General features: G+C 46.6%; 4 protein-coding genes across 4 annotated transcripts; all 4 read right to left on the minus strand.

Moving 5' to 3' along the window:
- Positions 1 to 5,972: 5,972 nt before the first annotated feature.
- LAESUDRAFT_656197 (uncharacterized protein) lies at positions 5,973 to 6,209 on the minus strand (the record flags this gene model as incomplete). The annotated part of the gene is made up of 1 exon (XM_040904601.1): positions 5,973 to 6,209. A coding segment is annotated over one exon (237 nt), but the record flags the coding sequence as incomplete, so codon positions are not given.
- Positions 6,210 to 7,021: 812 nt separating this feature from the next.
- LAESUDRAFT_656401 (uncharacterized protein) lies at positions 7,022 to 7,210 on the minus strand (the record flags this gene model as incomplete). The annotated part of the gene is made up of 1 exon (XM_040904614.1): positions 7,022 to 7,210. One exon carries the CDS (start codon positions 7,208 to 7,210, stop codon positions 7,022 to 7,024), a length of 189 nt encoding a protein of 62 aa, XP_040763059.1.
- Positions 7,211 to 7,826: 616 nt separating this feature from the next.
- On the minus strand, positions 7,827 to 8,303 carry LAESUDRAFT_656391 (uncharacterized protein; the record flags this gene model as incomplete). Its single annotated transcript, XM_040904613.1, has 1 exon — positions 7,827 to 8,303. The coding sequence occupies one exon, from the start codon at positions 8,301 to 8,303 to the stop codon at positions 7,827 to 7,829; it is 477 nt and encodes a 158-aa protein (XP_040763060.1).
- Positions 8,304 to 9,434: 1,131 nt separating this feature from the next.
- LAESUDRAFT_781351 (uncharacterized protein) lies at positions 9,435 to 10,196 on the minus strand. The gene has a single exon (XM_040913853.1). The coding sequence runs from the start codon at positions 9,819 to 9,821 to the stop codon at positions 9,579 to 9,581; it is 243 nt and encodes an 80-aa protein (XP_040763061.1). The 5' UTR covers positions 9,822 to 10,196; the 3' UTR covers positions 9,435 to 9,578.
- Between the last annotated feature and the right edge of the window lie 7,591 nt (positions 10,197 to 17,787).

A 17,787-nucleotide genomic window follows, 5' to 3' on the forward strand; every position in this document is an offset into this window, starting at 1 on the left:
TAAATAAGTACAAGCCTTTCTCGGGTTCGCTAACTTCTATCATTGATTCATCGCAGAATTTGCCAAACAGTCTCGACCACTCAACATCCTAACAAGAAAGGATCAGAAATGGGTATGGAGCGAAGACCAACAGCAGGCATTCGATTCTCTCAAACATGCCTTTACAACAGCTCCAATTCTGGCGTTACCAGATGATACTCATCCATTCCAGTTAGAAACGGACTCAAGTGATTTTGCCACTGGTGCGTGCCTCGAACAACTCAAAGATGATGGGTTATGGCATCCAATCGCATTCTATCCCAAAAGCCTCAACGAGGCTGAGCGGAACTACGAAATATATGACAAAGAGATGCTCACAATTATATGTGCACTCAAAAAATATAGACAGCATCTCGAAGATCATCTGCTCCCAGTAGAAATATGGTCCGATCACCAGAACTTGACCTATTTCAAATCAGCACAAAAGCTGACAAGACGGCAAGCACGATGATCGCTTTACCTCACACGGTACAACATCCAACTACATCACAAACCAGAAAAATCAATGCATCACACCGATCCTCTGTCCAGGAGGCCAGATCATGAGGAGGGGGGTAAATCTCGATAATTCAGACAAAACTCTGCTCAAACCTGAATATTTCACGATTAAAATGATTCAACACACCCACCTCACAGTCGTCACAGATCATGATTTGGTGGACAAGATCAAAAAGGCACTTCAAGATGACAATGTGAACAAATCATATCAAGATCTACTCAAGAAGGGACAACGAGAGTTCTCAAAAGGACTCGAAGACTGGAACTTCGAAAGTGGGATTTTACTTTACCGAGGCAAAGTCTATGGGCCAAAAGCAGATAACAGGGAATCACTTAGGTGAGAAATCATCCAGCGTCATCATGAAGCCACCAGTGCAGGTCATCCAGGAAGATGAAAGACATATGAGATGCTATATCGTAACTACTGGTGGCCGAGAATGTCCACTTACAGTGACCCACAAAACTGTTGATAAGATTGCTTACTTCAAGTTGTATAGTGAATATCTCCTCAACCACTGCGTCAAATAAATTGCATAAGAGCCCATTTGAAAGTCTATTATTATGGCTTTCCAATGCAGTTTTAATCATGTTCTTACCACATGTTGATCCCAAGATATTTGATACTCTTTGAGGGCCACTCTTATCAACAGTTTTGTGGCACATATTCAGGTTCTACAAAATTGTACTTTCAGTACTTGGTATAGCCTCCCTTTGCTTTCACAACTGCATCCACCCTCCTTGGCATACTTTTAATCAGATTATGACACACTTCCTTCCCAATAGCCTTCCGTTCCTTTTCCACCCTTTCTCACAACTCAGTAATTCCCTTTGGTGGCTTCTGATACTCTGCAAGCTTCCTTTAGAGATGACCACCCAGATGCCCTATGGGATTAAGATCTGGGGATTGAGAGGGACATATCATAGTGTTGAAATCATGGTCTTTGAACCAATTTTCAGCCTTCTTGCTGGTGTGCTTGGGGTCATCGTCTTGCTGAAATGCCACATCCTCCACAGTTTTGCCCCAATCCTCCAGGCTATTCTGCAGCTCATCCTCCAGAATGCTAACATAAAGGCCTGCATTCATCCTGCCATCAATTTTGCAGGCATATCCCACACCATCCCCAGCCCATACAGCCCCACATCATCAAGGATCCACCTTTAAATTTCTGGGTCCCTTCCATCAACCTATCATTGAGGCTCTCTCCTGGCTTTTTTCACATCCATTTCCTTCCATCTAACCCCATCCTGTTGTTTTTTGTCTCATCTGACTATACCACCCTTCTTCATTCCTTCACAGTCCAATACGGGTGAGCCAAAGCAAAGTCCATCCTCTTTTTTTGATGCCTTGCAGAGAGTAAAGGCCTTTTTCACTTTACTACAGCCTTCATTCCTGCCTTCTTCAACCCTCTTCGCACTGTCTCTGCATTGACAATCCTCTCAGTAACATCTTCAAGAGCTCTGGCCACAGCAGGAGATGTGGTAGCCTTGCCAGTCCCAATGAGTCGAGTAGCATAGCAAAGATTTGACAGTAGTAAGAAGGGAAGGATGTCCTCCTTTGACCTTAGGAATGGTGAGGCAGTGTGTGGAGTGCAGTTTACTGATGGTAAAATAGTGTAGCCCAGTCAAAGCTTCAATTTCTTGAAGAGATTTGCCATTCTGAAGCAAAGCGATGACATGGTTGACAGTTTCAGTAGCAACAGCTTTTGGCATGATGTTGGTTAAGTATAAAGAGTTGCTGATGGGTGTTTCTACACTGAATTCATGTTGAAACATGATCACTCAATCAATATTCCCACAAGGAACCCTGTTAACACATCAAGAATCACAATTTTCAGAGAACTTGTGTGTGCCACAAAACTGTTGATAAGAGTGACCCTCAAAGAGTATTAAATATCTTTGGATCAAAATGTGTTACAAATATGAGCAAAACTGAATTCGAAAGCCATGATTATAGGCTTTCAAATAAGCTCTTATAAAATGTATTTGACTCATTGATTGAGAAGATATTTATCATACAATTCAAAGTAAGTGATCTTATCAACAGTTTTGTGGGTCACTGTATGTCAAAAAATATGTTGGTTCTTGCGACCTTTGTCAACGCAACAAGAACATCAATCAGCCAAAATATGGAGATCTATAACCTAATGAAATTCTGTCGGAACTGTGGGAAATCATTTCCGTCGACTTGATTACACAGCTACTAGAGTCTTATGGCTACAATGCGATCATGGTAGTAGTCGACCGATTGACCAAACGAGCGCACTTCTTTGCAATCACCAATGATTTCTCTGCAATGGATCTTGCTCACACCTTCTATGAAAGGGTGTGGACACAGCACGGTCTCCCGAGACAAATCATCTCAGATAGAGGAACCCAATTTGCAAGCGCATTATTTCAAGAAGTTTGTAAGCTACTTGGGATAAATTCAACAATGTCTTCAGCATATCATCTGGAGACGGACAGTCAAACGGAATGCACAAATCAATCGTTAGAACAATACCTTCGTATTTATACTGATAGACACGTGGAAGATTGGAGTACACTACTCCCAACTGCTGAATTCGCATACAATAACCAGGCACCAGAAGCCACAAAGAATTCTCCATTCTTTATCGAATATGGTAGACATCCATGTGCAGAACCAACAATAATGGACCCCATTAAACATAAAACACTAGATTCTATAATGCAGGCATGCGTAGAAGTGCAAGAGCAAGCGAAAGCGGCCTTATCTCTGGCAGCTGAATGCATGAAGTGGTATTAGGATCAATCCATACGACCCCAGCCTTTCAAAGTCAGAGACCAAGTACTACTCACTACTAAAGATTGGCAAACATCGGGAGCCAAACTGGCACAACGGAGAGATGGACCCTTCAAAATTGTGGAAAAACTAGGACCAGTTACATACAAACTACAAATTCCATGGCAATATGGCGTTCATCCAGTTTTTCACGCATCAAAGCTCATGCTCTACCATGAAGACGAAATATCTGGATGCACACTTAGACCCCGCCCTCCAATCAAAAAGAAAACTGGCGAAGAATGGGAAGTCGAATACATAGTCGACTCTCATGTCATTCATGGCAAACTTCAATATTTGGTACATTGGAAAGGCTACTCCAAAGCGGAAGAAACTTGGGAGCTGGCCATTAACTTGAAGAAATCTCCACGTCTAATTTGAGATTTTCACAAAAAATACCCAGACGCACCTCAACCAATATCTCTAATTGATACAACTCTAGTCGATGGTGTTTTTCCACCAAGAAGAACAGGTCAAATCTATGACCCCATTACTGATACTATTCAGATTTACAACTAGGACAGAGATGATTGGGATACGACAAGGGATCTTCAAGTTACCTTTGACAATCCAAATGTAAAACCACCAAAATATGCTCACGAAGATGATGCTGGAATGAATTTAGCCACATCAGAACCAACAACTATCCGAGCACATTTGCGCAGATTAGTCTCTACAGGACTTCATTTCACAACACCTCGAGGAACCTATGGTCAAATTGCACCCCGTAGTGGGTTAGCTGTCAAAGGCATTGATGTAGAAGCTGGCATCATTGACAGAGGATATACAGGTGAAATTAAAATTTTGCTAATCAATAATACAAATGATGACTTCATAGTCAACATCGGCGATCGCGTCACCCAACTCATCATTGAACGTATTATCACCCCCTGTTGTTTTACTAGTAGATTACCTCAAACCATCTGATCGAAAACACCGTAGATTTGGTTCAACTGGCGATAATTACTTTCAGACACCACAACAAAAGCCAGATTCAGGACAAACTGTCTAGAGGAGGGAGTACTGTCACAGATTTTCACGTTTTCAACCTTCACGTGACCAAGACAGTCTAGGTTCAGTCACGTGACACACTACCTAATACAAACACATGTGACAAGTGATGTGGGTATTAGATAAGCTAACTTATACAGTAATATCATCCCACTAAGAAGGCACAGTCAGACTCCGGAAGAATCCATCAAGGAATACACATGCCACTGGAGATATGTCCTTAGATAGATAGAAGTTCATATACTAGAATAGCATGGTGCCATGCCACCAGCGATGTAGCCATTACAGGCCAGATAGTCCCATGGTCTTACTAAGTAGTTCAGATATTCAGCATGCACGACACATCCAGTCTAACAGGCAGTGGTAGTCAATCAAACCTCATCCATTAGATAGTGGTTCTGGGGTATCAGGGTCATTAGGGTCCCTCCACTCATATATATAAGCCAGAGCTCTGAGACGGCTAAGTCCCCCAGACTTATTCTCATCTCTGCTATGCCTATTCATACAGTGTCACCAGTGCCCACTTGCAAGGCACTGCTTTACCTTTGATCATTTGTTTGCCCATTCCACTTTGACTATCATCTTCCATAGGTCATAGGCTTAGTCGGTGCTCTGCACCCTAAGTTTGTGATAGATTGGCCCATTCCACCACAAATGTGCATGCCTCATCGATCCATTCCTCAAAATTGTCCTCCTCCAGAGTGTCTTCATCCACCTTCAGGCACTGCGAAAGTCCATCCGCTGCCCCATGCCAGGCTGCCAGAACATATACCAGGTTGAACTCGAACAGCAGAATTTCTGCAATCCAGCAATTGATCATCACATTTGGTTGGATGTCAGGGTTGTTGAGCATCCCCTTAATATACTTCGCATCCACCTCAACATCAAATGTGTCCAGCCCAATGAGAAAAATGTGGTATGCACATAGCATCCGGAACAGTTCAAAGAGCTCAATTTTTGCCTATGAGTACCATGACTCCTGTTCATTCCAGGTTATCAACCAAAACCACCTCAGCCACCACTGCTTTTCAGCATCCATTTGAAACAGAATGAACCCAACTGCAATCACCGAAGAGTTGACTGCAAGGATAACTTTCTACTTAGATTGATAGTTGATTTGGACAAGTGCTCCAGAGTGCATCACCGCATCCTTGAGCCATTGCATGGCAGTTACGTATTTGCCCTTTTATGCAAAATTGACCTCTTTCTTCAGCAGGGTGGTAAGTGGTTGAGCGATCATTGCAAAATCCTTGACAAAAATTCAGATGAGCCCATACATCTCTAGGAAGCCCTGCACCTGTGACACTGATTTGCATGGCAGCCAGTCCCTGATTTTCTGTATCTGGGACTCATTTAGTAGATGCCCCATATATGTGCAGTGATGTCTGACAATGACTACCTCCAGTACACACAAATAGGCCTTTTTTCTGTAGAACATCCCCCCGAAGCAGCCCATATAATGTAGAACCCAGTTCATGTTCTGAAAATGCTCCCAAATGAACTGCCTAATCCCCAGATTCTCTGGAATTGTCTTGTAGACACTGCCCGGAAGCTCATACCATGTCTCGGGACCCTTGACTGGAACATTATCCACGAAGAGAATCATCACTTCAGGAATTTCATCTTACAGGATGTGCATGACATCTCCATGCATGATCTGCATGGGGTTGGTACATCCCATGGGTATCGAGGTGAGGCAGAGTGAGCCTAATGGCATTTGAAACAATGTCATGTCCTGCGACCATTGGTTCAGGGTCCACTGATCAAAGGTGATGAACAAGTCCAAACTCCCATAGCATCTCCATGCCCTGAATGATTCTGCAAGGTGCTTAACCATTGAAGGAAACACACTATCCTTAATCACACCCCATTCAACAGCTGCAAGTTGTGTATCAGTCGGAGCAACTTCCTGTCACAGTGACACTGGACAAGAGATCAAAAAGACTAAAAAAACGGTCATGTGGAACATGCCGCCTTGATCCCCCTGATCTCAAAAGTGGCTAAAGAGCCTGACACTTACTAGCTGCACAGTAAGAGTCTGGAAAAATGATAGATGTATAAGTGGAGCTGGTGAGCTCAGTGGTCACTACTGTAGTAGATGAGGAGAAACAATCTGAAGTTTCATCCTCTACATGCTGGTCTTATATATGCGTACAGGATAGGCTGCTTACTATTGCTACTTTACCAATCTGGGACAAGATCTCGCTGACTACTACAGCATTTGTCAAGTCTGGAGCGAAAGGCCATATGCTCGTGAGAGCGAATCTATTCTAATACGTACTGGTACAGGAACATCTTTGTGAAACAATAAGTGAAGAGGTTCTTCTTCATGGAATTCAAGCAATGCTATGGGGAATCCCTGGGCTTCGGTGACCTTTTCTTATTGTGATAATGGCTATTCTTTGAGCTGATTGCCTAGATGATCCATAATGATTGTCCTTGTTCCTAAATGGATGCCCTTGTGGTTCCTGAAATAGACCAGTCCAACCATGTCATCTATTGGTCTGGACCATAACATGTGATGTTGACTATCACCTGATCTCTACACATCGCATTTGTGGCTGAGTGGCATAAGATATTGGTGAGACATGTGATCTGTGGCATGGGTAAAGTCACATGCAGACATTGTGGTAAAAATCTGTGACACTTCCCATCTTTTTTGACCATGCAGAATCATGGGGATCGATACAATGAGTTTGAAGCCTCATAGACCCCTGAGTCCATCTTGTCCTTGATGATCTGCATAACTTGGTTGAAAATTCCCGGAGGAATCAGCATGTTCTTTAGGACCCATGGGACATGTTCCACCACCGGAATGATGACCAGGTCAAAGTACTCCTGAAACTGCCCCTTCTCTAACATGTTTCAGGCAAAGGTTTCATTGTAAGTGCACATCAACAAGTCAACCAGATTTGCCTCCTCAGGCCAAAGGAAACCACCACCTGAAATGTCCAGAGCATCGTGCCATTCCTGGGTGTACCTGCCCTGAGGTACATACTCTGCCGGATGAGTTGGCAGCACTAAAAGCCCCTCCAATGGATCGGATGGCTTTTTACACATAACTCAAAACTCTTCAGATAGAGTGGTGGCAATGGGCTTGACTCAATTGGTGACCTTCTTGTATGCGAAGACCTTCGCTTCCTGCTCTTTGACCCTCAACTCCCCTGCCTCTGCCCAATCCCACACCCTCATTTTTTCCATCCAAAAACTGCCCAGAGGGTTCTTGCACTCATGTTCTGTGTCATACAGTGAAGACAAATGTATTTCTGATTCAGTGACATTACTTGGAACTTGAGATGACGAAGAAATTACTGACACAGTTTCAGAAGGTACCCAGCTCTTTCTGGGCCTGCCCCCTCCCCTCCAGGATGTATACCCATTCGCATTTTGCCCTTCCTCCCCTCCAGACTCTGTTGAACAGTCCCTGGTGGTGTGAGCACATACAAGGAGTACAATTCTATTAACATGTCTTGTTGAGCTAGGCCCGATTCATCGACTCTTGAAAATCCAGCTGTGCCAGATCTGCTTCACATTGTGTGGCCTGAGCTTTTGTGGGTACCATGATGCACTCCCCTGAGTGCAGGTTTGTGATGGTGATTTGCTGCTCCCTGGAGGCAAAGTTGTGGGTCTCACATGCTGAGGTAGCAAAGAAAGGTTGTCTCAGAAGTATCTTGAATGGTGCATGCTGAACGACTTGAACCTGTACTGTGATGATGACCATCCCAAAGTGAAGATGCATGCATGGAAGCTTCCTGATGGTCTTAGTCACCACAGTGTTTGTGGTCTTGAGTTGGATTGCCTTATCTGGGTTGAGCAGTGCCCTGAGGTCCTGCCAGATATCTTGATGCATTACACAAATCTGAGTGCCTTGGTCCAAAATACATTCACACTGCAGGGTGTCCTCAATGATCAGTTCCATGACCCATAACAGCAATGAACCCTTGGTTAGCAGCATAGTCTTCAAGGCAGTCAGGTACATGCTCTGTTTACCTTCATCACCCTTACCCTCATCCACAACTTCCTTAACCCAGGCCATTGTTGCCACATGCTTTGGGGTGATAAGCTCCTTTAGGTGCTTCCATGGCTCCAGGGTGTGTTGCATGAGCTCACCTACCATAACCATCACTGGCAGATCCAGTATTCCTCTGACCAGACCTGGGATGTCCTTTTTATCCTCAATTGGCATGCGATGTCTGTAGACAGGCTGCAATGCTGGGATACCCCCCGGAAGTGAAGTGGCCTTGATCCCAGGCAGTCTTTTCTGCACCATGCAACTCTCCCCAGATATGACCTTCTCCTTGTTGTACCTCCCTGCAACTACCTTGACCCTGTCAAACTGTACCCTTTACCTCCCTCCATCCGCTACCTGCAAGACCATTCTCAATGTCTCTGCCCCTCCTGCCTCATTGATTACTGCCATGTTTACCCCACGGACCTCTTCTAGAATGTTAACCTGATGTGGAGGCTTGTTGCATGCCTAGGTCATTGCCGGGGACTGCACTGTCATTATTGCCGAAGGCCTGAGATGCTGGATGTATCAGGAGTTGACACATTCCCTCATGTTGTTTCTGAGCAGCACTCTCAGGATGTATACTCCATCTGGCAACTGAACCTGACCATTTTCATCATGATAGATCTTCCTGGCCTTCATGTCCTCATCCACACATGGGCAACATCCCATGAAGTGATTCAGTCCATCACAGTAATTGCAGTTCCTGTTGATGGGGTACCCTGACCCAGCCATATTTCCTGGAGCTCCCACCACTGTTCTTGCCATTGATGCATTTATTGAATCCTGTGGCACATAACCTCTCCAATGACTCTGCCCACTGCCTGACTAAACTTGATTTTGCAGGAAACTCACTAGATGATCCACTGACTTGCGCAGGTCCGAGATCCCATCTGGCTCCTGCTTAATGGTCATCTCAATCATCCTAAGACTCATCCTGTTTGCAGTTACAGGTCCCATCACATTGGTCCCCCCTGGTTGTCCACCCTAGACTGTTTTCACATTTTCAGGACTCGTTCTGCATTCGAGAGTCTCATAGCTTCCTCCGATAAGACCTTTACTGGCTAGAGTTTTCTGTGCAGTGTCATGTACATCATTTACGTTCCAGGTGTTATCAGGATGGTGATTGGGATGAAGTATCTCACAGTGAAGCAAGATCATTGCCTTTTTAGCTGGGCGGAAGCCCTGAATGTACTGCTCATCCCATGCTGTGGGTGAAACTCATCCCATCTGGATAAGGTAGTTCATGATCGGAGCAAACTCACGAAAGTAGATCATCTCTTCAGAGTGGGTATGGATACCTTGGGTGAGAGCCTCCATGATGCACTGCTCAAGATTGGCAATGATGTAGAGATGGTTACCTTCTGCCCCAGGGTAGAGCTCAAAGATCTGTTGCTTGAAGAGGACATAGTCCGCAGTGGACATCACAGGGACCGTGGACCATAGCTCTTCCTTCTGAACCATTAAGTAGCACAGTGCATAGTGGATTTTTTGCCTGCCTGTAAGTCTGGCCTGTACCACAAGCTCTTCCAGGTCATTGAAGTATCATCTAAGCTTTCTAAATTCCCCATCAAATGTCTTTTTTTTTTTTTTTTTTATTTATACCCCGCGCTATGTGCGGCATGGTGACCCGAAGATACACGGAACATTGTAACTATGAGTAAGTCGCCATCAAGTGTGAAGGCGACATAGGGGAGGCAATAAATGCGAAAGCAAACCGGTCGTTCGGGTAGACAACTACATGACAATGTCCACATCACCATCATGCGCCTTCGAAGATGGGCCAGCGGTGGGAGAGCTGATCGCGCCTGCACCGAGTAGATCGGTGTTGAGGGCTGCCGGGGGTCAGTACTCAGCCCGCTTTGGGCACTGGATCGAGTCCGCGTGGTGGAGACCACGACAGTTGATGCACCGCGAGTGCGGGCAGAGGTCGGAGGCAGCGCGATTCTCCTTCGCGCATGAGGTGCATCGAGAACGATGCGAGTCTTCATGATGACGGCCAGCACACACACGGCATCGGAGCGGTCTGGTACATCCTTGGGCGAGGTGACCGTACGCCCAGCACCTCGTGCACTGTTGGAGACGCGGCTTCTCGTGCCAGCGCGACGTAGTGATGGATGCACCGAAAACGAAGAGGGGGGTGCGGAGGAGGGTGGCGAGAGCGGTGCCATCTGGGTCCTCAAAGCCGAGGATGACGGATGAGTGGGCCCCGTCGATGAGCTCAGGTCGACGTGCCCAGCGCGGAGGTTGGGTGATGGTGAGGCGCTTGATGGCCGGGTTCTTGAGGAGCTCCTCTGACAAAGCAGAGGGAGAGTGGACCTCAGCACTGGGGGAGGTTCGGGTGTACACATTGCCGATGAGGACGCGCGACCACTTGCTATCCCTGGAGATAGTCTGGTCGGCACCTATTCCAAGGGCGAAGCGGATGGTCGGGAGGTGGGCGTCGATGCGGGCGTGAGAGGTGTTGGGCGGGAATACGAGGATGAGGTTGCCGGCGGTGCTGGGGTAAGCAGCCAGAGCGGTGAGGCCCTCCGCAGTTGGGATCAATGCCAGAGCCCTGTTAACATCGGCCAGCGTGACAGCAGGGGGGGTTGAGACGAGGCACTCGGGCATGGTGCCCGACCAACGAACCACATACCGCACGGGCGCAGGAGCACGCTTAGGTGGCGGTGCGCTCTTGGGCTCAGGAGCCTTGGGGCGGGATGGTGGGTTCGGCGCATGTGCGGGATCAGCCGGGTGCGAAGAGGTGACTGCTGTCGCATAAGACCGGGTGCAGCCGGCCTTTGCCTGAGGTGGGACCGGGGTGCGACCGGCAGGAGCCGGCGCAGCAGTTCCCTGACTCACGCGCGCTTCAAGGGCGGTGAGCCGGGTTCCCAGGTCATTGCGAAGGGTGGTGATTGCAGCGGTAACGTCGTCCACCGTGAGCGGAGAGGCAGGGGCAGCAGGAGGGGGTCAGAGTCGGGTTGCCAGATAGTCGTAGAGGGCCGCGTTAGCAGGGATGGAAGCCACTAGTGGGTCGGCAGGGTCCAGGAGGTTGAACCAGGCCACAATTTCTTTGATGATCACTGTGACTGTTTCCAGCGAGCTCACCATTCGACCGGCAGGAGAGCCGGAGTTTCGCGCCATGTTGGCGATGTGAGAGAGTCAGAAGTTGATGGCTTTTTCTTTAATCCAGTCAGGGACAGGGGGGAGTGGAGGCCTGGCAGGCGCCGCAGGCACCTGCAGAGATGGTGATGGTTGCGGTTCAAGAGGCATTGCCATCAAATGTCGATGCCATCTCCTGTCTGCATGCTGGCATTATGAAACCTTTCCCGAATGCTTGCCCTGGTCCTGATCCACCACCGCTGCTGCTTTCACCTGGTCCACAACCACCACCACCTCTACCTGGTTTGTCACCACTGCTGCCTCTGCCTGGTCCACCTGATCCACCACTTCTGCCTCCTCCTGGTCCGGATCCATTACCTGGTCCACTGCTGCTGCCGCTGTCCATGCCACCATATCTGCTACCCAGTTCACCTGATCTGCAAATCCTTTTCCTGCATTACTCCCCTGTCCTGAATCTCCACCTCTACCTCTGCCTCTGCCTCTGCCTCCTTCTCCTCCTGTGTATCTCCCCAGGTTTCCAGGCACCATAGTGTATCCTGCTGCTAACAATACTGGAATTTGGGATGTGTACATGGACTGGGTTATGGCACCCATTTGCATGGGACTCTGAATTGTGATCATTTTGGCAATAGTCAGTATAGCTGAGTAGGACACAGTGTGCTTTCACTTCCTAACCTTGGGCGGTGTCTGCTCAGTTTTTTTTTGTAATGGAGAAGTGACCGAGAAGAATCACTGAAAGATCACGGAAGATGGAGCCCTCATTTTAGGCTGCATCCATCACGTCATTGTATGCCAAAGGCTCATACTCATCCATCTCATCCTCTCATCCACTGACTGAAATTTCCGGGTGCAATCTGTCTGTGCTTGGCATGGGATCGGATGCAGTCTCGATGACCATTTCCGAGTTTTTGTCTGAAAGGCTGGGTGTTGCTGAGGAAACTGACAAATTTGAAATGTCCATATTTTGTGGGTCTGACCATTCCTGTCTCCTCTCCCTGGCAAGGGCTTGGGCTGCCCTGGCTTGGCTTCTGGTCTTCACTTTCTGAAATTTTTCTTCCCTTGTGGTGGGCTCCAGAAAATGTGATTGTGAGTACTCGGCTAGCTGAGAAATGACAGCAAACAACTGAGAGGGATGAAGGGTGAACAGTGCATGGAAAATTTGCATCTAGAGGTGATGCAGAAGCCAAATGTAGAAGATGGTGAAGAAGTGAATGAAATCAATTCTCAAAAGGACAGCGAGGCCATACAGGACACAGCCTGGGGTGATGTATACAAAGTATGCATAACAGAATGGTTCTGGGGTGAGTTTGACTGGCTCTGGATGGAATACAGGAGTCTTAGAATGAGGGTGTACCATGTCTGCTGCTATGTTCTGCTGGTTCACAAGACTCATTCAACAGTGAGAGCAAAGATGAGAGTTCTGACATGTAGTAGAGCCTGAAGCCTGAGAGGAGAACTAAGACCACTGTTCCTGTTGCTGTCCACTGCTGTGCAAACCTCTTCACATTCTTTGTCTCATAGATACATGGTCCAAAAGCCCCCCCCTATTCTCTATCTACATGTTCCTTAAATATGGCAATCCCAGGATGCACTTCCGCCAGTCCTCATTCCTGCATTAGACCATGCTTGGCCCCTAACTCGTTGACCCATTTTGCTATTCCTTATTCTTTTAGAGGGCCCACCACTGCTGGCCACTCCATTATATTGCATTTCAAATCCATGTTTCACTATTTGTTTCCACAGAGACCCACTCGTTCCAGCTCCCAGGTTGTCACCCCCAATGCTTGCCCTCCACCACGTCAATTCCCACTGACTTTCCCTGCAACCTGGTAACCACATTCCCATCCACCTGCCCCAATCCACCCTGACCTCTCTGCCCAATACTGGATGCTTCCCCCAATGGCTCTCCATTAGCTTTGCCCCCTAGAGTCTGAGGACCTGCTCCGAGACTCTGTCCACATCTGGGTCTCTGCCCATCCTTGCCCCTTATTCCCATCTCTCCTCCTATCTAGCCATGTCTTACACCATGCAGGCTCAGTTTGATTCTCTGGCTGTCACTTGCACTGCCTGGCTCCATCACTACCTCCTCTTGCTTGAGGTGCTGGCATTCAAGCACACCCATATCCTGTTCGGGTCGCATCCCACTGTGGTTGAGTGGTATCACTGGCGCACTGCTGTCTAGTCACTTTTGGTACATTTATTGATATGCTTTCTCACATGCACTGGTCTGAGGTCCTCTTGTATCACTGGGGGGCTTCTGCTCATTCAGACCTTGTGGAGTCCAGTTTGCACATCCACTCAATTGACTCCTACCCATGGGTCCATGAACTGCACATGCTCGTCAACTCTTTGCTAATCCTTGGCAGTGCTCCAACCAGCAGGACTCACCCCACCATCACTCTAGAGAATGATCCTGACCACACACTGTGCCTCGAGGACTTCACTGGTCAGTTCTGATATGAGGTACCCAGATGTGTACTGGTTTGCCCTAGATGGGCATCGTGTGTTGTGTACCCATCCCATAGTGTAGAAATAAGTAGCTGTCCTGCACTGCATACTCTGCCCTAAGCCTGACATGCCATGTACCTGTCCCATAGGGACTGTGTCTGTAGCCTGCCCAAGAGAACTTATTCTGAACCCATGCTCATCCACATCATGTACTTGACCTGAGAGAACTCCTTATATGTGGGGGCAGCCCAAAACACCACCTCACAGCGCATATCACAGAAGTAGATGATGATGAGGATTTTCTTTGTCAAGTTCTTTGAAGTCTGGCCAGAGAACTCTTGGAAATATAGATTGTATTAGTACTGGCTCAATCTCACATGTACCGCAGAACAATTTTTTATATATTGCATCCACCGGTTCATCTAAAAATGCAATTGATTTACCTGTCTACCTTAAACAGGAAGCACGGGAAGTCCAAACTGAGGTGCTCCTTGACTCAGAAGCATATTCTTGCTACATCAACCAGGCACTGGTTGATAGGCTAAGCTTAGAGGTGATTCCTCTTGAAAGAGAGATCAGGGTTTATAACGCAGATGCTTCTCCAAACAAGGGAGGAACAATTAAGCACAGAGTAGTTTTCAATGTTACTATTGCAAACCATACAAGCCGGCAAAGCTTATTGGTTACCAACTTAGGACAAAAAGACATAATACTCAGCATGAGTTTCCTTAAGGAACATAACTCAGAGGTTAACTGGAAGGAACTCAGAGTAGAGTTTAGTCATTGCCCAACCTGCTATGCCCCAGCCTACATAGCTATCCAGGATGAGAACCTGGAAGACACAAAAATCCCTCATATCGAAGACATGATGGAGTTTATCAGTTTCCAGGAGTTAGGTGGCAACTGGAACAACATGAATAGCTTCATCAGATGGGTGTCACTCTCAGAAGATTCAGATGCACAGATAGCTGCATCAATGATCATGGGTTTGGACACTAAGAGGAATCAGGATACATAGCCAGAACCTGGAGAATCAGACAAAGTTTACTGGTTATCTTACGTCCCCGTTGCCTACCATGAATATGGTGATGTATTCTCCAAAAAGAAGTCAGAGCATATGCCCACAAGAAAGCCATATAATCATTTCATTGAACTTGTACCAGGAGCATCACTACCATGCCTGGCAAAGCTGTATCCCATGACCCTACAAGAAAAGAATTTACTAGATACATGGATTGACCAAGAACTAGCAAAAGGATACATCACACGGTCATGCAGCCCCACAGCTGTGCCAGTTTTCTTCATCAAGAAGAAGGATGGAACATTGAGATTAGTCCAGAACTATTGGGCCCTCAACATGGTAACCAAGAAGAATAAATTTCCAATCCCCCAAATTTCAGACCTCATCGACAGACTGTCTAAAGCTAGTATTTTTACCAAGCTAGACTTAAGATGGGGTTTCAACAATATAAGGATTACAGAAGGGGATGTATCACAAACTTAGGACGCAGAGCGCCGACTAAGCCTATGACCTTATGATCAAATACTTACTGGCTGTTGTCGACATAAGGATGGACACAAAGATGATCAAGGTAAAGCAGTGCCTTGCAAGTGAGCACTGGTAACACTGTATGGAAAGGCGTAGCAGAGATGAGAATAAGTCTGGGGGACTTAGACGTCTCAGAGCTCTGGCTTATATACATGAGCAGAGGGACCCTTGGTACCCTGATACCCCAGAACCGCTAGCTAATGGACATTGTCTGATTGGTTACCACTACCTGTCAGACTACGTGTGTCATGCATGCCGAACCTCCGAACTACTTAGTAAGACCATGGGAATGGTATTGCCTGTAATGGCTACATCTCCGGTGGCGTGGTATCTATCTACCTTGTGCATGTGAACTAATATCCCCTTAAGGACATATTTTCGGTGGCGTGTATCCTCTTTGTTGGATTCTTCCAGAGTCCGACCGTTGCTTCTAGGTGGGATGATATTACTGTATAAGTTAGGCTTACCTAATACCAGCGCTACTTGTCACATGTGTGGATATCACGTGATATGTCACGTGACTAGACCTGGACCTTTGTGGCGTCTAGGACTGTTAGTACTTCGCATACCGGTTCGTTCCTTTCTGAACAGCCTAGCGCTGATGTCAAATGATGTCTTGGTCACGTGCAGAGGTGAAAACGTGAAAATCTGTGACAGTACCCCCCCTTCTAGACAGTTCGTCCCAAATCTGGCTTTTTGCGTGGTTTCTGGAAGTAATTATCGCCTGTTGAACCAAATCCATGGTGACCTCGGCTGAGGGTTTGAGGTAATCAACCAATGAAACGACAGGGGTAATAATACGTTCAATGATAAGTTGAGCAACTCGATCGCCCACATTGACTGTAAAGTCATCACTTGTATTATTGATTAGCAAAATCTTGATTTCGCCTGTGTATCCTCTGTCGATAACACCAGCACCTACGTCGATGCCTTTGACAGCTAACCCACTTCGGGGTGCAATTCGACCATAGGTCCCTCAAGGTGTTGTAAAGTGAAGTCCTGTGGATACCGATCCTCTTGAGTGTGCTCGGATGGTTGTTGGTTCTGATGTGACTAAATCCATTCCAGCATCATCTTCATGGGCATATTTTGGTGTGTGTGCATTTGGATTGTCTAATGTAATTTGAAGATCTCTAGAATGATCCCAATCATCTCTATCCTGATCGTATATCTGAATGGTATCAGTGGCGGGGTCGTAGATTTGACCTGTTCTCCTTGGTGGAAAAACACCATCAACCGGAGTTGTATCAATGAGAGATATTGGTTGAGGTGCGTCAGGATATTTTCTGTGAAATTCCTTGATGAGACGTGGAGATCTCTTCAAATTTGCTGCGGGTTCCCAAGTTTCTTCGGCTTTAGAATAACCCTTCCAATGCACCAAATATTGAAGTTTGCCACGAATGACATGAGAGTCGACTATGTATTCGACTTCCCATTCTTCACCAGTCTTCTTCTTGATAGGAGGATGGGGTCTGAGAGTGCGGTCTGGTATTTCATCTTTGTGGTAGAGCGTGAGCTTGGACGCATGAAAAACTGGATGAACACCGTATTGTCGTGGCATTTTGAGTCTATATGTGACTGGTCCTAGTTTTTCTACGATTTCGAAGGGTCCATCCCTCCGTTGTGCCAATTTGGCTCCCGATGTCTGCCAATCTTTAGTGGAGAGTAATACTTGATCTCCAGCTTTGAAAGGTGCAGGTCATACGGATTGATCATAGTACCACTTCATGCGCTCGACTGCCAATAGAATGGCTGCTTTTGCTTGCTCTTGAGCTTCTACTCGTGCCTGCATTATGGAATCTAGCGTATTATGCTTTATAGGGTCCATTATTGTTGGTTCTGCATGTGGATGTCTACCATATTCGACAAAGAATGGTGAATTCTTAGTGGCTTCAGAAGCCTGATTATTATAGGCAAATTCGGCAGTTGGAAGTAAAGTACTCCAATCTTCCACACGTTTATCCATATAAATATGAAGATATTGCTCTAGCGACTGATTTGTTCTTTCAGTTTGACCATCGGTCTCCGGATGATATGCGGACGACATTGTTGATTGTATTCCAAGGAGTTTGCATACTTCCTGGAATAATGCACTTGCAAACTGAGTACCTCTATCTGAGATAATCTGTCTCGGAAGACCATGCTGTGTCCATACCCTCTCATAGAAAGTACGAGCAAGGTCTGATGATGAGAACGCATTGATGATTGCAAAGAAATGTGCTCGTTTGGTCAGACGATCGACAACTACCATAATTGCGTTGAATCCATGGGATTCTGGTAATTGAGTGATTAAGTCAACAGAGACAATTTCCCAAGGTTCTGTTGGAA

The sequence above is a fragment of the Laetiporus sulphureus genome, assembly GCF_001632365.1.
Source record: "Laetiporus sulphureus 93-53 unplaced genomic scaffold LAESUscaffold_27, whole genome shotgun sequence".
Classification (NCBI taxonomy): Eukaryota; Fungi; Basidiomycota; class Agaricomycetes; order Polyporales; family Laetiporaceae; genus Laetiporus; species Laetiporus sulphureus.

Coding starts and splice junctions, on each gene's coding strand:
- LAESUDRAFT_781351 (XM_040913853.1), bottom strand. CDS start 9,821: ATGGTTCAGAAGGAAGAGCTATGGTCCACGGTCCCTGTGATGTCCACT.